This window comes from Macaca nemestrina, chromosome 17, assembly GCF_043159975.1.
Source record: "Macaca nemestrina isolate mMacNem1 chromosome 17, mMacNem.hap1, whole genome shotgun sequence".
NCBI lineage: Eukaryota > Metazoa > Chordata > Mammalia > Primates > Cercopithecidae > Macaca > Macaca nemestrina.
Window position 1 is genome coordinate 40324462 of NC_092141.1, and position 23382 is coordinate 40347843.

Sequence of the window (23382 nt, forward strand, 5' to 3'; positions counted from 1 at the left end):
GTTTCACCACGTTGGCCAGGCTGGTCTCGAACTCCTGACCTCAGATGATCTGCCTGCCTTGGCCTCCCAAAGTGCTGGGATTACAGGCATGAGCCACCATGCCCGGCATAAGTTTTTAATAAAACAGTTCATAGCCGGGCGCGGTGGCTCACGCCTGTAATCCCAGCACTTTGGGAGGCTGAGGCAGGCAGATCACCTAAGGTCGGGAGTTCGACACCAGCCTGACCAACATGGAAAAACCCTGTCGCTACTAAAAATACAAAATTAGCCAGGCATGGTGGTGCATGCTTATAATTCCAGCTACTCGGGAAGCTGAGTCAGGAGAATCACTTGAATCCAGGAGGCGGAGGTTGAGGTGAGCCGAGATCGTGCCATTGCACTCCAGCCTAGGCAACAAGAGCAAAACTCCATCTCAAAAAATAAATAAATAAATAAAAACAAAACAGTTCACTATGCCAGAACACATGCTCGCCCAACAGAGGATGAAAATTAACAAATAGGCCAGGCTCAGTGGCTCACGCCTGTAACCCCAGCACTTTCGGAGGCCGAGACAGGCGGATCACCTGAGGTCAGGACCACGAGATCAGCTTGGCCAGCATGGTGAAACCTTGTCTCTACTAAAAATACAAAAATTAGCCAAGTGTGTTGGCGCACGCCTGTAATCCCAGCTACTCAGGAGGATGCGGTGGGAGAATCACTTAAACCTGGGAGGAGGAAGTTGCAGTGGGCCGAGATCATGCCTACACTCCAGGCTGGGTGACAGAGCAAGACTCTGTCTCCAAAAAATTTTTTAAAACTTAATAAATACAAAATCAGTATTTGTGGTGTGTCAAAGAAACAGGTATATTCATTCAGAGTTGGACATAACATAAACTAATGCAATTTTTCTGAAATTCAATTTGACAGTTTGTAGCAAGAGTCATGAAAGTGCTCAACACTTCAATTTAGGACTTTTACATTAACAAATGTGGGCCAAAAAATACACGAATGAAAGGAAACCTTACCTGTTCAAAATGCTTATATCTACATTATTTGAAAAAGAGAAAAAAAAAAAACCTAAAACCAATCCAATTGTACAAATGTGTGAAACATTAAATGGCAGTATATAATCAGTACACTCAGCAAGCATTTTTATTGCACACTATATATGCTAGATTCAACAGTGAGCAAATCAGGTACACTCCCTACCAACCAGAGCCTCCAGTCTAAGAGATGAAATGGTTTGATACGTTTCTTCTGACGGAAAATGAATCATCTAGGCTGGGCATGGTGGCTCACGCCTGAAAGACCAAGTTAGAAAACCAGGCACAGCCAGGAGCAGTGGATCACACCTGTAATCTCAGCACTTTGGGAGGCTGAGGCAGTCAGATCGCTTGAGGTCAGGAGTTCAAGACCAGCCTGGCCAACATAGTGAAACTCCGTCTCTACTAAAAATACAAAAATTTGGCCAGGCGTGATGGCTCACGCCTGTAGTCCCAGCACTTTGGGAGGCCGAGGCAGGTAGATCACTTGAGGTCAGGAGTTAGAGACCAGCCTGGCTAAGATGGTAAAACCCCATCTCTACCAAAATACAAAAATTAGCCAGGTGTGGTGGCATGCACCTGTGATCCCAGCTACTTGGGAGGCTGAGGCAGAAGAATCACCTGAACCCAAGAGGCAGAGGTTGTAGTGAGCTGAGATCGCGCCACTGTGCTCCAGCCTGGGGAAAGAGAGTGAGACACTTGTCTCAAAAAAAAGGAATGGGTGGTAAAACAAACCCAAATCATGATTCTTGTTCTAAGTGTTTTTCATTATATAATATTCCTCCCTTTGCTAGTACAGATTTCATTTTTAGCATATGCCAAATACTGGCAAACACATATAAACACACTTTACATACCAAACTCCCGAATGGCCTTCATCTTAAGACTATATATATTTAAAATATGACTGTGGCACAAAACAACTGGAATAAGGTATTTGTAACTGGCAGAAAATATTTTCTCCACGTCCTTACCAACTGCTTGTATTGGCATTCTGACAGAAGCTTCAGTTCATGTGCCTTCCTGAATGAAGTCATGGTTCTTTCCAACCTCTGAAAACAGAAAAATCCCTCAGTTCATTACAAAGATCCCAGCAGGGGCCTCTGGCCTCTGACATGAACAAAAGCAGTTTTGCACATTTCTGAGAATTCAAAGCTGACTTGCTCCTGCATGGTGCTTTCACTTATGAATAGATGCACTAGGCAGCTGCACCGAACAGAGCCCAGTCACATGAGAGCCCCTCCTAACCTGGCAGCAAACCAGACCCAGACCTTTAGAATAACACGTCGCCCACAAGGGGAGAGAGAGTGGCTAAGCATACAAGTTTTCAGAAGCTATGCCAGACACCAAAAGAGCTGTGCTTCTGTTCTTTCAGAAGACAGTTACCATCTAGTCAACCACTGTAACCATGTAACCATGTAACAACCTCACCTTCCCTCTAAGGAACCCACTATTTGACTTCTTAGTAAATCTTTCCAAGCAAAAGGTGATGTAACACTTCCACATGGCCTCTGGAAAAGTCAAAGATTATGCTGATCAGATCACTTAGTTCAACATTCATCACATCAAAGTTATTAAAAGAGAAGGAAAACAACAGTCATCATACATCTTTTCTTTGAGGGGAAAACTCTCTTCTGAAGAAGAGTTTAAATTAGCCTGATTTTAAAAAGTGTTATTTTGACTACAACCAATAAAACACCTCAAATATTGGGGGAAAACAACTGAGTAACAGCTTAAACATAAAAATTGAAAGCCTTATCTAGGTTATATATCCCCTCTGCCTTTATTCTACATTATTACAAAATAAAAATTAAATCACTATCAAAAGATAATTAAGGGCCGGACACAGTGGTTCACGCCTGTAATCCCATCACTTTGGGAGGCTGAGGCAGGCAGATCACTTGAGGTCAGGAGTTCAAGACCAGCCTGGCCAACATGGTGAAACCTCATCTCTACTAAAAATACAAAAATCAGTGGCGCATGGTGGCATACACCTGTAATCCCAGCTACTCAGGAGGCTGAGGCAGGAGAATTGCTTAAACCTGGGAGGAAGAGGTTGCAGTAACCCGAGATCATGTCACAGAGTGAGACTCTTGTCTCAAAAAGAAAAAGTAAATAAATAATTAAGGACGTCAGTAATCCTAGCACTTTGGGAGGCCGAGGCATGCAGATCGCTTGATTCCAGCAGTTCAAGACCAGCCTGGGCAATGTGACGAAACTTCATCTCTACAAAAAATACATTAAAATTGGCCTGGCATGGTGGCACGTGCCTGTAGACCCAACTATTCGGGGCGGAGGTGGGAGGACTGCTTCAACCCAGGAGGCAGAGGTTGGAGTGAGCTGCAAACGTGCCACTGCACCCCAGCCTGGGTGACGCAGCAGGATCCTGTCTCAAAAAAAAAAAAAAAAGAAAAGGTAATTAAGGAGTAATAATTTAAGAATCTTAGGAATTATTTCCTAAGTTTCCCCCAAAATAAATGAACATAAATACCACTACTATGGAGGAAGGTCATAAAAGCTCCATTACCATCAGACAAAGACCAAGTTAGAAAGCCAGGCACGGCCAAATGCGGTGGCTCACGCATGTAATCCCAGCACTTTAGGAGGCCAAAGTGGGCAAATCACCTGAGGTCAGGAGTTCAAGACCAGCCTGGCCAACATGGTGAAACTCCATCTCTACTGAAAATACAAAAATTAGCCGGGCATTGTGGCACATGCCTGTAATCCCAGCTACTCGGGAGGATGATGCAGGAGAATCGCCTGAACCCAGGAGGCAGAGGCTGCAGTGAGCCCAGATTGTGACATTGCACTCCAGCTTGGGCAAGAGTGAGACTTTGTCTCAAAAAAAAAAAAAAAAAACAAAGCCAGACGCGGTGGCTCATACCTGTAATCCTGTAATCCTAGCACTTTGGGAAGCCAAGGCGAGTGGATCACCTGAGCTCAGGTGTTCACGACCAGCCTGAGCAACACGGTGAAACCCCGTCTCTACTAAAATACAAAAAAATTAGCTGGGCATGGTGGCAGGCACCTGTAGTCCCAGCTACTCGGGAGGCTGAGGCAGAAGAATTGCTTGAACCCGGGAGGCAGAGGTTGCAGTGAGCCTAGATCAAGCCACTGAACTCCAGCCTGGGTGACAGAACGAGACTCCGTCTCCCAAAAAAAAAAAAAAAAAAAAAAAACCAGAAAGTCAGGCACATCGTTAACTATACTACAGAGAGATCCCCAATATTGATTTTGGCAACTCACCTGTTGGCAGAGTCTTCACTGCCTCTTCATATACAGCACAGCATCTCTCCTCCTTCCGGCCAACCTCCACTGCTTTGGCTTGTTTCGTTGTGGGCTGCTCTTCTCCTGTCTGTGACTCGATCTCTAATTCTCGCCTTGCTACATAATCCCAAGTGAGAGGATCATCTGTGTGTAGAGTCTGAAGGCTGAAAAATACAACTTACCTGTATCTATCCCACAACAAGAAACTAACTCGGAGTATCAGAGAAACAGTTACCTATGCTTAAAAAATCTACACAGGACATCCCTGTAACAACTGCAGTACCATAAAAACTATTTCCCAGACCGGGCCCAGTGGGTCACGCCTTTTGGAGATCAGAACTTTGGGAGTCCGAGGTGGGTGGATCACCTGAGGTCAGGAGTTCGAGACCAGCCTGACCAATATGGTGAAACCCCATCACTACTAAAAATACAAAAATAAGCCGGGCATGGTGGTGTGTGACTGTAGTCCGAGCTACTAGAGAGGCTGAGACAGGAGAATTGCTTGAACCCATGAAGCGGAAGTTGCAGTGAGCCAAGATCGTATCACTCCAGCCTGGGTGACAAAGCGAGACTCTGTCTCATAAAAAAAAAAAAGAAAAAACACACCAGGCCGGGTGCGGTGGCTCAAGCCTGTGATCCCAGCACTTTGGGAGGCTGAGATGGGCGGATTACGAGGTCAGGAGATTGAGACCATCCTGGCTAACACGGTGAAACCCCGTCTCTATTAAAAAATACAAAAAACTAGCCGGGCGAGGTGGCGGGCGCCTGTAGTCCCAGCTACTCGGGAGGCTGAGGCAGGAGAATGGCATAAACCCGGGAGGCGGAGCTTGCAGTGAGCTGAGATCCGGCCACTGCACTCCAGCCTGGGTGACAGAGCGAGACTCCATCTCAAAAAAAAAAAAAACAGGCCGGGCGCGGTGGCACAAGCCTGTAATCCCAGCACTTTGGGAGGCCGAGACGGGCGGATCACGAGGTCAGGAGATCGAGACCATCCTGGCTAACACCGTGAAACCCCGTCTCTACTAAAAAATACAAAAAACTAGCCGGGCGCGGTGGCAGGCGCCTGTAGTCCCAGCTACTCGGGAGGCTGAGGCAGGAGAATGGCGTGAACCCGGGAGGCGGTGCTTGCAGTGAGCTGAGATCCGGCCACTGCACTCCAGCCTGGGCGGTAGAGCGAGACTCCGTCTCAAAAAAAAAAAAAAAAAAAAACACGAAAAAATCTATTTCCCAACAGGCTCTCCAGAATATCTTCACTCATTGTAGAAATTTTGTCAATGGATCAGAATTGTCCCATCTTTTTTTTCTGTTGTTGTTTATTGAGCCAGAATCTCACTGTCACCAAGGCTGGACTGCAGTGGCGTGATCTCAGCTCACTGTAACCCCCACCTCCCGGATTCAAGCAATTCTCCTGCCTCAGCCTCCCAAGGAGCTAGAATTACAGATGCACACCACCACACCTGGCTCATTTTTGTATTTTTTTTTGAGAGACAAGTTTTCACCATGTTGGCCAGACTGGTCTCGAACTCTTGACCTCAAGTGATCCTCCTGCCTCAGCCTCCCAAAGTGCTGGGTGGGATTACAGGTGTGAGCCACCGCACCTGGCCAGAGTTGTCCCACATTTATTGAGTTTCAGAATATTTCAGGTATCATTCACAAATGCTAACTTTCAAGTTAGCTCTCAAACTCAAATCAGCAGTTATCTGTGACAACACAAGACTCCAAGAGACCTGAAGAACTTTTTTTTGTTTTTGAGATAGGGTCTGTCACCCAGGCTGGAGTGCAGTGGTGCCATCATGGCTCACTGCAGCCTCCACCTCCCAGGCTCAGGTGATCCTCCCACCTCAGCCTCCCATGTAGCTGGTACTGTAAGTGCATGCCACCATACCCAGCTAATTTTGGTAGTTTTATTGTACAGTTTTGCCATGTTGCCCAGGATAGTCTCCAACTCCTGGGGGCTCAAGCAATCGTCCATCCCAAAATGTTGGGATTACAGCCCCTGTGCCCAACCTAAAGAACTTCATTATATCTGAGCTCTTCATTTTCAGTGTGTGTGTGTTTTCAGACAGTTTCTCTCTTGTTGCCCAAGCTGGAGTGTAGTGGCACAATCTCAGTTCACTATAACCTCCGCCTCCTGGGTTCAAGCGATTCTCCTGCCTCAGTCTCCCGAGCACCTGGGATTACAGGCATGTGACACCACACCCAGCTAATTTTTGTATTTTTAGTAGAGGTGGGGTTTCACCATGTCGGCCAGACTGGTTTCAAACTCCTGACCTCAGGTGATCCGCCCACCTCGGCATTCCCAAATGCTGGGATTACAGGCAAGAGCCACTGCACCCAGCTTTTTTTTTTGGAGACAGTCTTGCTCCATCACCAGGATGGAGTGCAGTGGCGTGATCTCAGCTCACTGCAACCTCCACCTCCCAGGTTCAAGTGATTCTCCTGCCTCAGCCTCCCAAGTAGCTAGGATTACAGGTGCATGCCACCACACCAAGCTAATTTTTGTATTTTCAGTAGAGACGGGGTTTCACCATGTTGGCCAGGATGGTCTCAATCTCTCGATCTCAGGTGATCCGCCCACCTTGGCCTCCAAAAGTGCTGCGATTACAGGTGTGAGCCACCGTGCCCGGCCCAAGGTTCTTCATTTTCTAAATAATACAGAAAAAGCACAACCTATTCCTCTCTCAAAACCCTGAAGATACCCAAACAAACTGATTCAAGTTCTATTTCTCCTCCTGTCAAAGGAAGAGGTGCTACCAAAGAACGCAAGTACCCACAAGGTAGGCTACAAATAATTTTTTTTTCATTAAAAATTTAATGGTCTCACTGTCACCCAGGTTGGGGTGCGGTGACGCAATAACAGGTCACGGCAGCCTCAACCTCACAGGCTCAAGGGATCCTCCCACCTCAGTCCTGCAAGTAGCTGGGACTACAGGCACACAACACCATACCCAGCTAATTTTATTGTTATTTTTGGTAAAAACAAGATCTCACCATGTTGCCAAAGCTTACAAATAACTGTTAAACCATATAATCAGATATTAAAGAATAAAATTACCAGCCATGTGTAATGGCTCACATCTGTAATCCTTGCACTTTGGGAGGCTAACGCAGGAGGATCACTTGAGCTCAGGAGTTCAAGACCAACCTGGGCAACATAGTGAGACCTCATCTCTATAATTAAAAATGTAAATAAATAAAAATATAATAAAGAAATAAAAAGAATTACCAGCACTCAACTATAAACATATAACTCCCATTTTATGGATAAATGCCAGGAAAATAGAATTTACAATTTTATATAAGCTTTAGATTTTTTTTTTAATTGAATAAACTATTTCCCCCAATAAGTGAATCAAAGAACTTAATCAGGAAGATACTTTTTTTCTTCTGAGACACAGTCTCACTCTGTGACCCAGACAGGAGTGCAGTGGCAGGATCACAGCTCACTCCAGCTTCAACCTCCCGGACTCAGGTGATCTTCCCACCTCAGCCTCCAGAGTAGCTAAGACTACAAGAATGCACCACCATACCTAGCTTATTTTTGTAGAGACAGGGTTTCACTATGTTGCCCAGGCTGCTCTCAAACTCCTGAGCTGAAATGATCCACCTGCCTTGGTCTCCCAAAATGCTGGGATCCCAAAGTGTGAGCTACCGCACTGGGCCAGGAAAAAAATTTTTTAACATAATATGATATTAGGTTGTTTTTTTTTGTTTTGTTTTGTTTTGTTTTTTTGAGATGGAGTTTCGCTCTTGTCGCCCAGGCTGGAGTGCAATTGTGGAATCTTGGCTCACTGCAACCTCCGCCTCCCAGGTTCAAGAGAGTCTCACCTGACTCAGCCTCCCAAGTAGCTGGGATTACAGGCATGCATCACCACACCCAGCTAATTTTTTATTTTTAGTAGTGACAGGGTTTCACCATGTTGTTCAGGCTGGTCTCGAACTCCTGATCTCTAGTGATCCACCCACCTCAACCTCCCAAAGTGCTGGGATTACAGTTGTGAGCCACTGCATCCGGCTAATATTAGCTTTTATTCCAGGGATTTAGTGTGGTATCTTCTTTCTCTTCTACTAAATATCCAACCTCAAACCCTTAATCTCAAGATCAGAAATAGATATCTTCACCTTTCTACTAATGTTACTTACTCATCATAAATCTCTTTTTGTAGATCTTTGGCAAAGTCAAATAGCTGTGCAATTGAAAGCAGTGACACGTGAAATTCTGCACCTAAATTTAAAAAGCAAGGAAGGAGACGTTTATTGCCAATAAGAGTCACTTTACTTTAAAAGTAGCATTCTTCTCATGTACTAGAGTTAATCTTTTTGTTTTTTAAATGAGAAACAGAACAAAATAGAAGAAAAGTCATCCCATAGTCCCCTCACCTCAGGGTCCCCCTACTCAAGCAAAGCTATTGTTAATATCTTTGAAGTATTCATAAAAATAGAACTAATTTTCAACTCCCCACATTATTTAATTACTTCATGAGAACTGTGCAATGGCTCACGCCAGTAATGTCATCACTTTGGGAGGCCAAGGCAGGAAGATCACTTGAGCTCAGGAGTTCAAGACTAGCCTGGACAACACGGTGAAACCTCATCTCTACTAAAAGCACAAAAATTAGCCAGGCATAGAGGTCCATGCCCAGCTACTCAGGAGGCTGAAGTGGGAGAATCGCCTGAGCCCATGAAGTCGAGACTACAGTGAGCCATGATTGTACCATTGCACTCCTGCGTGGGTGACAGAGTGAGACCCTGTCTCAAAAAAAAATAAATGGAAGGATAAATGACTACACACTGGGTACAGTGTACACTGCTCGCTAATGGGTGCACCAAAATCTCAAAAATCACCACTAAACCTGTTCCCCAAAAACCTACTGACATTTTTATTTTTGTGAGATGAAGTCTCGCTCTGTTGCCTAGGCGCTCTCTCAGCTCAGTCACTGCAACCTCCACCTCCCAGGTTCAAGCGATTCTCCTGCCTCAGCCTCCTAAGTAGCTGGGATTATAGGCGCCCACCACCACACCCAGTTAATTTTTGTATTTTTAGTAGAAACGGGGTTTCACCTTGTTGGTCAGGCTACTCATGAACTCCTGACCTCAGGTGATCCACCTGCCTCGACCTCCCAAAGTGCTGGGATTACAGGCATGAGCCACCGCACCTGGCCCAAACCTATTGAAATTTAAGGAATAAAAATGGGAGTAGAATATAAATTTAAAAAAGAGACTTATGCCGGGCATGGTGGCTCACGCCTGTAATCCCAGCACTTTGAGAGGCCGAGGGGGGCAGATCACGAGGTCAGGAGTACAAGACCAGCCTGGCCAACATAGTGAAACCATGTCTCTCCTAAAAATACAAAAATTAGCCAGGCAGGGTGGTGCGCGCCTATAGTCCCAGCAACTTGGGAGGCTGAGGCAGGAGAATCACTTGAACACAGGAGGCAGAGGCTGTGGTGAGCCGAGATTGCCCCACTGCACTCCAGCCTGGGCAACAGATCGAAACTCCATCTCAAAAAAGAAGTAAATAAGTTACTGAAATGTTCAATTATAGCCTAGGAAAAATAAGTATTTTCTGAAAGAAACAGGACACTATTCCTACAGAGTTTTATATACATTCTACTGGAAAATTTCAAAACTAGGTAAAGATCATCATTAGGAAAAGAATGTTTCACTTTCCTACCAAAAATAATGTTCAAAAGATACCTACCTTTAATTATGCTTACAGAATTTTTGTAGATGATCCGTGCCAACTCGCCCTTAAGGATTTCTTCAGAATAATCAGGATGCTCCTAAAGAGTGTTATATCAAATGTAACTTAATAGGTAGTACAAGGAGGAAAAGCACTAGGACGAAAATTAACAATCCTAGACTATCTGTGCCATATGACCACTGGCAAATCATGTCTCTCTCTCCAGGCCAGTTCCCTCACTTGTAAAGTATGCAGCTTGAACAAGATCACTGATCTTCCAACTGTGTTCTTTCAGGCTCCAAGAGTGGTGGCAAGATCACACAGCTTAAGGCCTCACTCTCCACTTGGACCAAAACAAGTCAGATTTTACATGTCTTATTTACGCTTCTGTGTAACATTTTATTTGAATAAAAAAGTCCCGGCCTGGCGCAGTGGCTAGCGCCTACAATCCCAGCACTTTAGGAAGCTGAGGCGGGTGGATCACTTCAGGTCAGGAGTTCAAGACCAGCCTGGCCAACACAGTGAAACCCCATCTCTACTAAAAATACAAAAATTAGCCAGGCATGGTGGCAGGGCGCCTGTAATCCCAGCTACTCAGGAGGCTAAGGCAAGACAATCACTTGAACCCGGGAGGCGGAGGTTGCAGTGAGCCAAGATCGTGCCATTGCACTCCACCCTGGGCAACAAGAGCAAGACTCCATCTGAGAAAAAAGTTCTAAGCTGGAAACCACAATAATAGACAATAGCAAAGTTTCTTCTCAGGTCTAACATTCTAAATCTTTTAATTATTCTGTCACATAAGAAATTATATAAAAAGGGAAAGAAAGAAGGCCAGGAAACCACACATTTCACAACCTTTCTCAAGCTCCTTGAATCCATTAATATATCACTTTATGAGATCATACAGTGTTAAAGAATAGCATTTGGCTATTCTGTAAGTAACAATTTTGAGGACCACATTAATTAGTCCAAATATCTATTTTTATAGCATAAAGCTTCACTTTCCTAAGTCCACTTATAATTAACACTAACTCATCTGGAAGTTTCAAAATGGAACAACATTAAACATTAAAGCTTGAACCGGGAGGCAGAGCTTGCAGTGAGCCGAGACAGTGCCACTGCACTCCAGCCTATGTGGCAGAACAAGACTCCGTCTCAAAAAAAAAAAGAAAAATATATTCCAAATATTTTCTCTTACTCCTAAGTAGGCTCAAAATGCTATACATTGTTAGCAAGTGAAAATAAAATAATTAGAACCTTACCACATCCATACTGGCTTTTTCAAATTCTTCCTTCTCTTTCCTCAGTTTTTCCGCATGCATCAGCTCCATCCTAAAGTACTACAGAAGGGAAATAAACTGAAAATCTTTGGAGATGCTTTTTTAAATTTTTTTGAGACAGGGTCTTGCTCTGTCACCCAGGCTGGAGTGCACTGGTGATCACAGCTCATTTCGGCCACGAATTCCTGTGCTCAAGTGATCCCCTTGCCTCAGCCTCCTGAGTAGCTAGGATTAGAGGCACATCCCATCACACTCAGGTAATTTTTTTATTTTTATTTTTTGGAGAGACAGGGTCTTGCTACGTTGCTGCCTGGCCTCAAACAACTGACCTCAAGTGATCCTCCTGCCTCAGCCTCCCAAAGTGCTGGGATTAAAGGCATGAGCCACCACATCCAGCCTTAATTTTCATTTAAGAATTAAATAGCAGCCGGGCACGGTGGCTCAAGCCTGTAATCCCAGCACTTTGGGAGGCTGAGACGGACGGACCACAAGGTCAGGAGATCGAGCCCATCCTGGCTAACACGGTGAAATCTCGTCTCTACTAAAAAAAATACAAAAAACTAGCCGGGTGAGGTGGCGGGCGCCTGTGGTCCCAGCTACTCCGGAGGCTGAGGCAGGAGAATGGCGTAAACCCGGGAGGCGGAGCTTGCAGTGAGCTGAGATCCGGCCACTGCACTCCAGCCTGGGCGACAGAGCCAGACTCAGTCTCAAAAAAAAAAAAAAAAAAAGAATTAAATAGCAGGCTGGGCATGCCTGTAATCCCAACACTTTGGGAGGCCGAGGTCGGCGGATCACTTGAGGTCAGGAGTTTGAGACCAGCCTGCCCAACATTGTGAAACCCCATCTCTACTAAAAATACAAAAATTAGTAGGGCATGGTGGCGCACACCTATAATCCCAGCTACTTCAGGGGCTGAGGCAGGAGAATAGTTTGAACCCCGGAGGCGGAGGCTGCAGTGAGCCAGGAACACACCATTGAACTCCTGCCTGAGTGATAGAGTGAGACTCCATCTCAAAAAAAATAATAATTAAATAGCAGTTTCTCTTTTATCCTGACAAATGACTCAAACAGTGCAGCTTCCAATACATCCTTTCTATTATTTGGGATTTTCATCTAAAGCTTGGCCCTCAAATGTTCTACGCCACCGTCCATAAGGGAGTAAGTCCCGAAAGAGGGAAAGGAAGTAGTGCCAGGTATCTATCTCAAGAAAAGGAGACAGAAAGAACGTGGAGAAAAGAGGAAGACAAGGCAAAGAAGCCAGAAGAGGGCTTCTTTGGAGAACCAAGGGAACAAGGGGAAAAAGAAAAAAAATAAAAACAAAAGTATAAAGAGGCTAAATCTGGCTCCCAACTAAAAAAATGTTAGAGTCTAGTTCCCTATTCCTTCCAACCACAGGAAGGAGGTGGGGGTTCTAACCTCTCAACTAACTTAGAAGCTGCAGTGTCAACACCTACCACTGGCCAAAAAATAAAAAGATGTTTTTCCCTGGCCGGGCACGGTGGCTCACACCTGTAATCCCACCACTTTGGGAGGCTGAGGCGGGTGGATCACCTGAGGTTGGTAGTTCGAGACTAGCCTGCCCAAGAGGGCAAAACCCCATCTCTACTAAAAATACAAAAATTAGCCAGACGTGATGAGGGGCCTCTGTGATCCCAGCTACTTGGGAGGCTGAGGCAGGAGAATCGCTTGAACCCAGGAGGTAGAGGTTGCAATGAGCCAAGACTGGGCCACTGTACTCCAGCCTGGGCACCAGAGCGAAACTCCGTCTCCAGAAAAAAAAGAGGCTTTTCCTTACCCACACCTCCACACTTATTCCTAGTCTCCATAAATTGAAGCCTTTTTTATTTAATAAAGAATACATGGGCCGGGAACAGTGGCTCACACCTGTAATCCCAGCACTTTGGGAGGCCAAGGCAGGCAGATCACGAGGTGAGGAGATCGAGACCATCCTGGTTAACTCGGTGAAACACCATCTCTACTAAAAAATACAAAAAATTAGCTGGGCGTGGTGGCAGGCACCTATAGTCCCAGCTACCCGGGAGGCTGAGGCAGGAGAATGGCGTGAACCTGGGAGGCAGAGCTTGCAGTGAGCCAAGACTGCGCCACTGCACTCCAGCTTGGGCGACAGAGCGAGACTCTGTCTCAAAAAAAAGTGTGTGTGTGTGTGTGTGTGTGTCTCCAGCCTGGCCAACAAGGCAAAACCTCATCACTACTAAAAATACAAAAAATAGCCGGGTGTGGTAGCGGGCACCTGTAATCTCAGCTACTCAGGAGGCTGAGGTATAAGAATTGCTTGAATCCAGGAAAAAAAAACAATATATGTCTCCAGAGGACCAAACTGAGACATCACCATCTCATCCCATGTGCACACACACTTACTTCTTTATAAAGTTTTGCGCACTCTGGATGAAAGCGCAGTGCCCGAAGAAAGAGTTGCCTTGCGCTTTCTGAAGACAATCGATCTTCCATTTCCCATTTGGCTGCCATAATCCACAAAGCTGTAAGTGAAAAAACATCAGATTTCATTTCAATAAATTAATCAAGTCAGACAAGAAAAGAACCAGATGATCCAATTTTAATACTCACACTTTTTTTTTTTTTTTTTTTTTTTTTGAGACGGAGTCTCGCTCTGTTGCCCAGGCTGGAGTGCAGTGGCCAGATCTCAGCTCACTGCAAGCTCCGCCTCCCGGGTTTGCGCCATTCTCCTGCCTCAGCCTCCCGAGTAGCTGGGACTACAGGCGCCCGCCACCTTACCCGGCTAGTTTTTTGTATTTCTTTTTAGTAGAGACGGGGTTTCACCGCGTTAGCCAGGATGGTCTCGATCTCCTGACCTCGTGATCCGCCCGTCTCGGCCTCCCAAAGTGCTGGGATTACAGGCTTGAGCCACCGCGCCTGGCCACATTTTTTTTTTTTAAGATGGAGTCTCACTCTGTCGCCCAGGTGGAGTGCAGTGGTGCGATCTTGACTCACTGCAAGCTCCGCTTCCCAGGTTCATGCCATTCTCCTGCCTCAGCCTCCTGAGTAGCTGGGACTACAGGCGCCCACCACCACACCCGGCCAATTCTTTTTTGTATTTTTAGTAGAGAGAGGGTTTCACCGTGTTAGCCAGGATGGTCTCGATCTCCTGACCTCGTGATCCGCCACCCCTTGGCCTCCCAAAGTGCTGGGATTACAGGCATGAGCCACTGCGCCCAGCCTACTCAAACAATTTTTTTAAAAAACCCTTAACAAAAGGGGATGCAGTTCCGACAGACTGTTTCTAACTGCAAAGCTTGGTTACATTATCTAAAATTAGAAACAGTACTCTGAAGCAAATAAGTAAATGATAACAAATGTTAATTTAGAGGATGAGTACCTAAGTGTCTGTTACTATATTTCATTAGATCGAAGGACATTATTTTAAGTCATACACTTTTTTTTTTTTTTTTTTTTTTTTGTTGAGACAGTCTTGCTTTGTCGCCCAGCCTGGAGTGCAGTGGCCGGATCTCAGCTCACTGCAAGCTCCGCCTCCCGGGTTCACGCCATTCTCCTGCCTCAGCCTCCTGAGTAGCTGGGACTACAGGCGCCCACCACCTCGCCCGGCTAGGTTTTTGTATTTTTTAGTAGAGATGGGGTTTCACCGTGTTAGCCAGGATGGTCTCGATCTCCTGACCTTGTGATCCGCCCATCTCGGCCTCCCAAAGTGCTGGGATTACAGGCTTGAGCCACCGCGCCCGGCCCCTTTTTTTTTTTTTGAGACAGGGTCTCGCTCTGATGCTCAGGCTGCAGTGGCACAAACACAGCTCACTGCAGTCTCTACCTCCCAGGATCCCACCTTACCCCTCAAGTAGCTGGGACTATGGGCACACACCATCACGCCCAGCTAAATTTTGTAGTTTTTGTAGAGACAGGTTTTCACCATGTTGCCCAGGCTGGTCTCAAACTCCTGATCTCAAATGATCTGCCTGCCTCGGCTTCCCAAAGTGCTGGAATTATAGACATGAGCCACCGTGCCTGGCCCACATACAAATTTTAAAGGTAGTAAAATGCCAGAAAAAGGCGAGGCGCGGTGGCTCACACCTGTAATCCCAGCACTTTGGGAGGCTGAGGCAGGCAGATCACTTGAAGTCAGGAGTTTGAGATCAGCCTGGCCAACATGATGAATCCTCGTTTCTACTAAAAAATACAAAAAATTAGCCGGATGTGGTGGCACCCTCCTGTAGTCCCAGCTATTAGGGAGGCTGAGGCAGAAGAGTCACTTTAACCTGGGAGGTGGAGGCTGCAGTGAGCTGAGGTCACACCACTGCACCCCAGCCTGGGCGACAGAAAAAACTGCTTATCTTACAATGAATGAATTATTTTTTGTTCTTTTTTCAATATTTAGAGAAATTCTAGGGCCAGGAACAGTGGCTTACTCCTGTAATCCCAGCACTTTGGGAGGCTGAGGTGAGCAGATCATTTGAGGTCAGGAGTTCGAGACCAGTCTAGCCAACACAGCAAAACCCCATCTGTACTAAAATACAAAAATTAGCCGGGCGTGGTGGTGCACATCTGTAATCCCAACTACTTAGGAGGCTGAGGCATAAGAATCACTTGAACCCAGGAGACAGAGGTTTCAGAGAGCCGAGATAGTACCACTGCACTGAAGCCTAGGCAACAGAGGCAAGACTGTCTCAAAAAAATAAAAAACAAAATAAATTCTAATTTGTAATTTTCTTTAAAATCCTTTATCCTTCTACATGGGAAATTAACTCTGAGTTAACATTCTAGCTATTTCCCTAGAAACTTAACAAAGGTCAGCTATCTTAACAAGCAAGATTGCTTTTGTTAAAAATGACATCTGGCTGGTAACCACACTTGGAATAGGAGGGTCAGCAATGGTGGCAAGAAATTCCTTTGAGCTTTCTTGAACATGTGACTCCTAAAATTGAGCATGATCTTTCTAGGATCTGTAGAAGCCATGCCCATCCATGGGGCTTCTAAGCCAGAGTGGATCCCCTACCCACTGATATGATCTCATCTCCTCATACCTGAACAGTCACCTTAGGAACCAGAGGCTACCTGTATTCTGCTAAGAGCATTCTGCAGAAGAAACATACCTAAGGCTATCCTGCTATATTTCTGAGTAAACTGGTAGCAAATGTCGTCTATTTGAGTCTTGTGTGGTGTAAGATGTCTGATTAAGCCTAATACCCTGAGAATAGGTACTGAGGCCCCTCCACTATCAACTAGACCATTTATACATTATTCACAAGAGAAATATTTCTTTTACAAAACATGAGTCTACTCTGTACCAGCACTCTTCTAAAATTTATATTGATATTTTCCCCTTTAAGCTTCTAAAATTCCTCAGATTTGACTGCCTTCAAATAAAATGTCCCTCAAAGGATTCAAAAGTTTATTCTGCCATCATCTAAAAAGAAATATAGTCTGGACGGGCACGGTGGCTCACACCTGTAATCCCAGCACTTTGGGAGGCCGAGGTGGGTGGATCACGAGGTCAGGGGTTCACGACCAGCCTGACCAACATGGTGAAACCCCATCTCTACTAAAAATACAAAAAGTAGCTGGGCGTGGTGGCAGACACCTGTAATCCCAGCTACTCAGGAGGCTGAGGCAGGAGAACTGCTTGAACCCAGGAGGCGGAGGTTGCAGTGAGCTGAGATTGTGCCACTGCCCTCCTGCCTGGGTGAGAGCGAGACTCTGTCTCAAAAAAAAAAAGAAATACAGTCCTTCTTGCCTGCAGATACAACACCTAGGACAGTAACTAGTATATAGTAGGCAGGGGTGAACTATGAGGCAGCTATGTCAGTAACAAAAACTGCTGAGACCAACTACCTAAGCTCAAGTCCTCAAAATAATCTCTTAGATTCATCAAGTGAAATAAAATCCAAAATGGCTTGAGTCTAAATAAAATGTAGAAAAATTGACAAAGATTTCACCATACCTGGTTTGTTGGAATGAATCGCCAACATGGCAGAGAATACCTTGCTAAGTTGAGTTTTAGTAGCCTGTAAAAAAGCAAAATATTTCTACTTCCTGCACAGATAAATCATTGCTCTTACTCGCTAAGTAATGTGAACCCTAACTTTACCAACTGTAAAATCCAATGAAGCATGACATACTATTGCTAGGGACATACAAACGAACACAGACCCTCATAATTTTCTACCTCAATTAAACCACAAAACACTTTAAATCTCTTTAAAAAATCAGCTGTATTGAACAAATACACGTAAAAATTATATTCTTGCCGGGCGCGGTGGCTCACGCCTGTAATCCCAGCACTTTGGGAGGCCGAGGCAGGCGGATCACAAGGTCAGGAGATCGAGACCACGGTGAAACCCCGTCTCTACTAAAAATACAAAAAATTAGCCGGGCGCGGTTGTGGGCGCCTGTAGTCCCAGCTACTCGGGAGGCTGAGGCAGGAGAATGGCGTGAACCCGGGAGGCGGAGCTTGCAGTGAGCCGAGATCGCGCCACTGCACTCCAGCCTGGGCGACAGAGCGAGACTCCGTCTCAAAAAAAAAAAAAAAAAAAAAAAAATTATATTCTTTTCAATTGACTTGGAAACCATGAAGAGTCATTTAGATATCCAATGTTATATTGATGTTCCGCCTTCTTGGGTTCTTTTTTCATTTGTTAACCCTACACTTCAGGAAAAAACATCTGACATGAAGCTTAAAGGGCAGATTAACAAAAATATGGCCAGAGGAAGTAAGACATGCATGGCTTTACTTACCCACTTCTTACAAAAAACCACATAGGAGAGCCAAAGTTGAACATCATCCTGCAAGAAAAGCAATGTAGTAAGCTGCCCGAATTTGACCTTTACATATAATACACCTTCGCATTAATTAACTTTGCTAAAAACAAGCTGATTTCAGGTTGGGTGCAGTGGCTCACGCCTGTAATCCCAACACTTTGTGAGGCCAAAGTGGACGGATCACTTGAGGTCAGGAGATCGAAACCAGCCTGGCCAACATGGTGAAACCCCACCTCAACAAAATTACAAAGATTATTAGGAGGCCGAGGTGGGTGGATCACTTGAGGTCGGGAGTTCAAAACCAGCCTAGCCAATATGGTGAAACCCCGTCTCTACTAAAAATACAAAAAAATTAGCCGGGCGTGGTGCAGACCCCTGTAATCTCAGCTACTCGGGAAGCTGAGACACGAGAATCGCTTGAACCCAGGAGGCCGAGATCGTGCCACTGCACTCCAGCCTGGGCAACAGAGGGAGGCTCCATCTCAAAAAAAAAAAAAAATTAGCCAAGTGTGCTGGTATGTGCCTGTAATCCCAGCTACTAGGGAGGCTGAGGCAGAAGAATCACTTGAACCTCGGAGGTGAAGGTTACAGTGAGCTGCCAAGATTGTGCCACTGCACTCCAGCCTGGGTGACAGAGCAAGACTCCATCTCAAAAAAAAAAAGCCAGGCGCAATGGCTCAGGCCTGTAATCCCAGCACTTTTGGAGGCTGAGGCAGGTGGATCACCTGAGGTCAGGAGTTCGAGACCAGCCTGGACAAGATGGCGAAACCCTGACTACTAAAAATACAAAAATTAGCCAGGCGTGGTGGCTTGTGCCTGTAGTCCCAGGTACTGGGGAGGCTGAGGCAGGAGAATTACTTCAACCTGGGAGGCAGAGTTTGTAGTGAGCCAAGATCACAGATCACACCATTGCACTCTAGCCTGGGCGACAGAGTAAGACTCCATCCCAAAAAAAAAAAAAAAAGCAGATTTCAGAAAATCCAATCACCTCTCATCCTATCTGGCTTTCCCTCACAAAGGCTCAGATCTCTTAACTATGATAATTCAATCTTTCCCCCAACTCCCACTCACAATGCCCCAAAAAAACTTTGTTATCTATCCAATTTGTTTAATGCAGTTCTTAAAGGATCTCAATCTGAGGTAGCAATATAAAATTTGTCATTCCCAAGAATCCAAAATACTTCTCATATAATATATCCAATCCCAAAGAGTCCTGTAATCCCAGCACTTTGGGAGGCTGAGGTGGGCAGATCACTTGAGCCCAGCCTGAGCAACATGACAAAACCCTGTGTCTACCAAAAATACAAAAATTAGCCAGGCATGGTGGCATGTGCCTGTGATCCCAGCTACTGGGGAGGCTGAGGTGGGAGAATCATTTGAGCCTGGGAGGCAGAGGTTGCAGTGAACTGAGATCACTCTACCGTACTCTAGCCTGGGCAACACAGTGAGACTTTATCTCAAAAAAAAAAAAGAAAAGAAAAAAAATCAAGTTTCTGAGGTATTGCCCCTACATAACCATTTATCTTCAGGCTCTAAGTCTTCAGTGTACTCACAGATATATACAAGTATCTCCCAAATTTCCAATCCTTAGTAATGTATCAAATACACTATTTTCAGCACTATCCTCACAGAATAACTATAAGGTAATAAGATCAATTTTCTTACTGGTTTGCTAAGTGGCTCAAAAAATGTTTTGAGCAATGATACCATCATTAGAATAAGTATAAAGATACCCAAGATAAAAATAGAAAACTGCAGTTGAATTCCTAATACAATATCTATAATACTTATCTTCACATCTCATAAAGTTAAGGATGGCCTGATCACTTACTTTCCATTTTGCTGAGGCACGCTGGAAAACACCTTGTACCCGGTGTACAATAGAATTCTCAATCTCATCCTTCTTAAATGAATATCCAATGCGCTAAAGGGGGACATAAAAAACAAAGCCTCAGCTTAATCACATTTGTCCAAAACAGCATTCCTACTTGACCACTGAATGGTACTGATGAAGCAAACAAATAATTACAAATATCCATTACAGGCATATCACCACAGAGTTTTATCCACACTGTCTCCCAAACACAAGTCCTAACTATACCGTCAGTCATACTGCTTAGTTCTGTATTTTTTTCCAACTTCTAGAAAATCCTCTACTTACTGTTCTTCTTCTTTGGATCAGCTCCAAAAGATTAATTTCATACTATGAAAGAAAAACATACAAAAAAATTAGAAGCTAGAAAATCTAAAACCTTTTACATACTGGAAATTTAGTTAGTCATAAAACAAAACTCAACAATATAAAATAAAAAATAATGTGCTATCACATAAGCATAATTTACAATAAATGTCTAGAATTCACTTAAAATTCACTTAGCTATAAAACTTAAACAAAATAATTAACAAGCTTATAATTATATGCTTCACTTAAAAACTATTCCATGAAATATTAAGCTTATAAAACACCCCATGCAGCTACAATACAGCTACATCAAAACCTACATTGCACTACATTTGCTTCAAATCTTTTTTAGAAATAAAACAGTATAGCCGGGCGCGGTGGCTCACGCCTGTAATCCCAGCACTTTGGGAGGCCGAGGCGGGCGGATCACAAGGTCAGGAGATCGAGACCACGGTGAAACCCCGTCTCTACTAAAAATACAAAAAATTAGCCGGGCGCGGTTGTGGGCGCCTGTAGTCCCAGCTACTCGGGAGGCTGAGGCAGGAGAATGGCGTGAACCCGGGAGGCGGAGCTTGCAGTGAGCCGAGATCGCGCCACTGCACTCCAGCCTGGGCGACAGAGCCAGACTCCGTCTCAAAAAAAAAAAAAAAAAAAAAAAAGAAATAAAACAGTATAAAAATGAAGCCACCTATGTACCCATCTCTGATTCTACTCTTCTCCCTCTCCAGAGGCAGGAATTACCTTGACTTTGTTATCATTCCCAAACATGATTTTGAACTTTATTATAATGATGTCTTGAATGCTTTTAAATTTTACATAAACGGTATCATGCTACATCTATCAATCCATAGGTTTTTCGTTGTTTTTTGTTTGTTTGAGACAAAAAAACAAACACTCAGGAGGCGGAGGTTGCAGTGAGCTGAGATTATGCCACTGCACTTCAGCCTGGGTGACAGAGGGAGACTCCATCTCAAAACAAAAAAAAAAGATTTGCTCTTATGATGAATATAAAGCAGTCCTAAAAAGCAGGACTATAAAGCAGTCCTGGGTTTTCTTGTTTTTTTTTTTTGAGATGGAATCTCGCTCTGTCGCCAAGGCTGAAGTGCAGTGGCAAAATCTAGGCTCACTGCAACCTCCGCCTCCCAGGTTCAAGTAATTTTCTGGCCTCGGCCTCCCCAGTAGCTGGGATTACAGGCACGTGCTACTATGCCTGGCTAATTTTTGTATTTTTAGTAGAGATGGGGTTCCACCATGTTGACCAGGCTGATCTCCAACTCCCAACCTCAAGTAATCCACCCGCCTCAGCCTCCCAAAGCGCTAGGATTACAGGCGTGAGCTACCATGCCCGGACCCTACACCTGGTTTTTTTTTTTTTTTTTTTTTGAGACGGAGTCTCGCTCTGTCGCCCAGGCTGGAGTGCAGTGGCGCAATCTCGGCTCACTGCAAGCTCCGCCTCCCGGGTTCACGCCATTCTCCTGCCTCAGCCTCCCGAGTAGCTGGGACTACAGGCGCCCGCCCCTGCGCCCGGCTAATTTTTTCTATTTTTAGTAGAGACGGGGTTTCACCATGGTCTCGATCTCCTGACCTTGTGATCCGCCCACCTCGGCCTCCCAAAGTGCTGGGATTACAGGCGTGAGCCACCACGCCCGGCCCCTACACCTGGTTTTAATCTTTATTTAAATAATTACTGATGCGGCTGACATCTTTTCATAAGTTTAACTACAAGTGATGTTTCCCCTTTGTGACTTTCACGTTCACATGATTTGCCCATTTTTCTTTTCAGTTGTCATTTTCTTCTCGATTTACAGTTCTTTATACATGTGTATATGTAGTTCCAATTATGTGTTGCAAATATTTTCTCACATTTTGTGGCTTGTATTTTCACATTATTTGTAGTGTCTTTTTTGCACAGAAAAAAAATTTTTTTTTTTTTTGAGACAGGGTCTCTTATCACCCAGACTGAAGTGCAATGGCAACATCATGGCTCGCTACAGCTTCCACCTCCCAGGTTCAACTGATCCTCCAACCTCAACCTCCAGAGTAGCTAGGACTACAGGCGTGCACCACCATGCCCAGCTAATTTTTGTATTTTTTTGTAGAGATGGGGTTTGCCATGTTGCCTAGGCTGGTCTTGAACTCCTCAGTTCAAGCGATCTGCCTGTCTTACAGTGAGCCACCACGCCCCTCCGGAAATTTGTATTTTGAACACAAATCAATCGATCTTTTCTCCTATGGTTTGTGCTTTCACAGTCTCATTTAGCTTTAAGAAATCTTTTGGCCAGGCACGGTGGCTCAAGCCTGTAATCCCAGCACTTTGGGAGGCCGAGACGGGCGGATCACGAGGTCAGGAGATCGAGACCATCCTGGCTAACACGGTGAAACCCCGTCCCTACTAAAAAAAATACAAAAAACTAGCCGTAGGCCGGGCGCGGTGGCTCAAGCCTGTAATCCCAGCACTTTGGGAGGCCGAGACGGGCGGATCACGAGGTCAGGAGATCGAGACCATCCTGGCTAACACGGTGAAACCCCGTCTCTACTAAAAAATACAAAAAACTAGCCGGGCGAGGTGGCGGGCGCCTGTAGTCCCAGCTACTCGGGAGGCTGAGGCAGGAGAATGGCGTAAACCCGGGAGGCGGAGCTTGCAGTGAGCTGAGATCCGGCCACTGCACTCCAGCCTGGGCGGCAGAGCGAGACTCCGTCTCAAAAAAAAAAAAAAAAAAAAAAACTAGCCGGGCGAGGTAGCGGGCGTCTGTAGTCCCAGCTACTCGGGAGGCTGAGGCAGGAGAATGGCGTAAACCCGGGAGGCAGAGCTTGCAGTGAGCCGAGATCCGGCCACTGCACTCCAGCCTGGGCGACAGAGCAAGACTCTGTCTAAAAAAAAAAAAAAAGAAATCTTTTGGCTGGGCACATTGGCTCAAGCCTGTAATCCCAACACTCTGGTAGGTCAAGGCAGGAGGATCACTTGAGCCCAGGAGTTCAAGACCAGCCTGGGCAACATAAAGAGACCCTATCTCTACCAAAAATAAGAAAATTAGCCAGCCATCTGGCACAAGCCTGTAGTCCTACCTACTTGGGAGGCTGAGGCAGGAGGCTCACCTAAGCCTAGAAGTTCGAGGTTGTAATGAGTGATGCTCGCACCATTGCACTCCAGCCTAGGCAAGAGTGTATTACTTGAAAAAAAAAATTGTATTTTTGACATAATAT

General features: G+C 45.2%; 1 protein-coding gene across 4 annotated transcripts in view; it reads right to left on the reverse strand.

The window, feature by feature from the left end:
• LOC105485201 (UTP6 small subunit processome component) overlaps positions 1-23382 on the reverse strand; it is a 42520-nt gene that overhangs the window by 13656 nt on the left and 5482 nt on the right. For all 4 annotated transcript variants that reach the window (XR_011615590.1, XM_011747422.3, XM_071082666.1 and 1 more), the window contains exons 3-13: positions 20158-20199; positions 19828-19920; positions 17973-18020; positions 17179-17242; positions 13632-13750; positions 11235-11312; positions 9991-10072; positions 8433-8514; positions 4269-4453; positions 2454-2533; positions 1997-2074 (exon numbers count right to left, since the gene is read on the reverse strand). Coding sequence is in view for 3 of the 4 variants with exons in the window: in XM_011747422.3 (XP_011745724.1) it covers positions 1997-2074; positions 2454-2533; positions 4269-4453; positions 8433-8514; positions 9991-10072; positions 11235-11312; positions 13632-13750; positions 17179-17242; positions 17973-18020; positions 19828-19920; positions 20158-20199 (951 nt within the window). In the remaining variant the exon portion in view is untranslated. The remainder of the gene's footprint in view (positions 1-1996; positions 2075-2453; positions 2534-4268; positions 4454-8432; positions 8515-9990; positions 10073-11234; positions 11313-13631; positions 13751-17178; positions 17243-17972; positions 18021-19827; positions 19921-20157; positions 20200-23382) is intronic.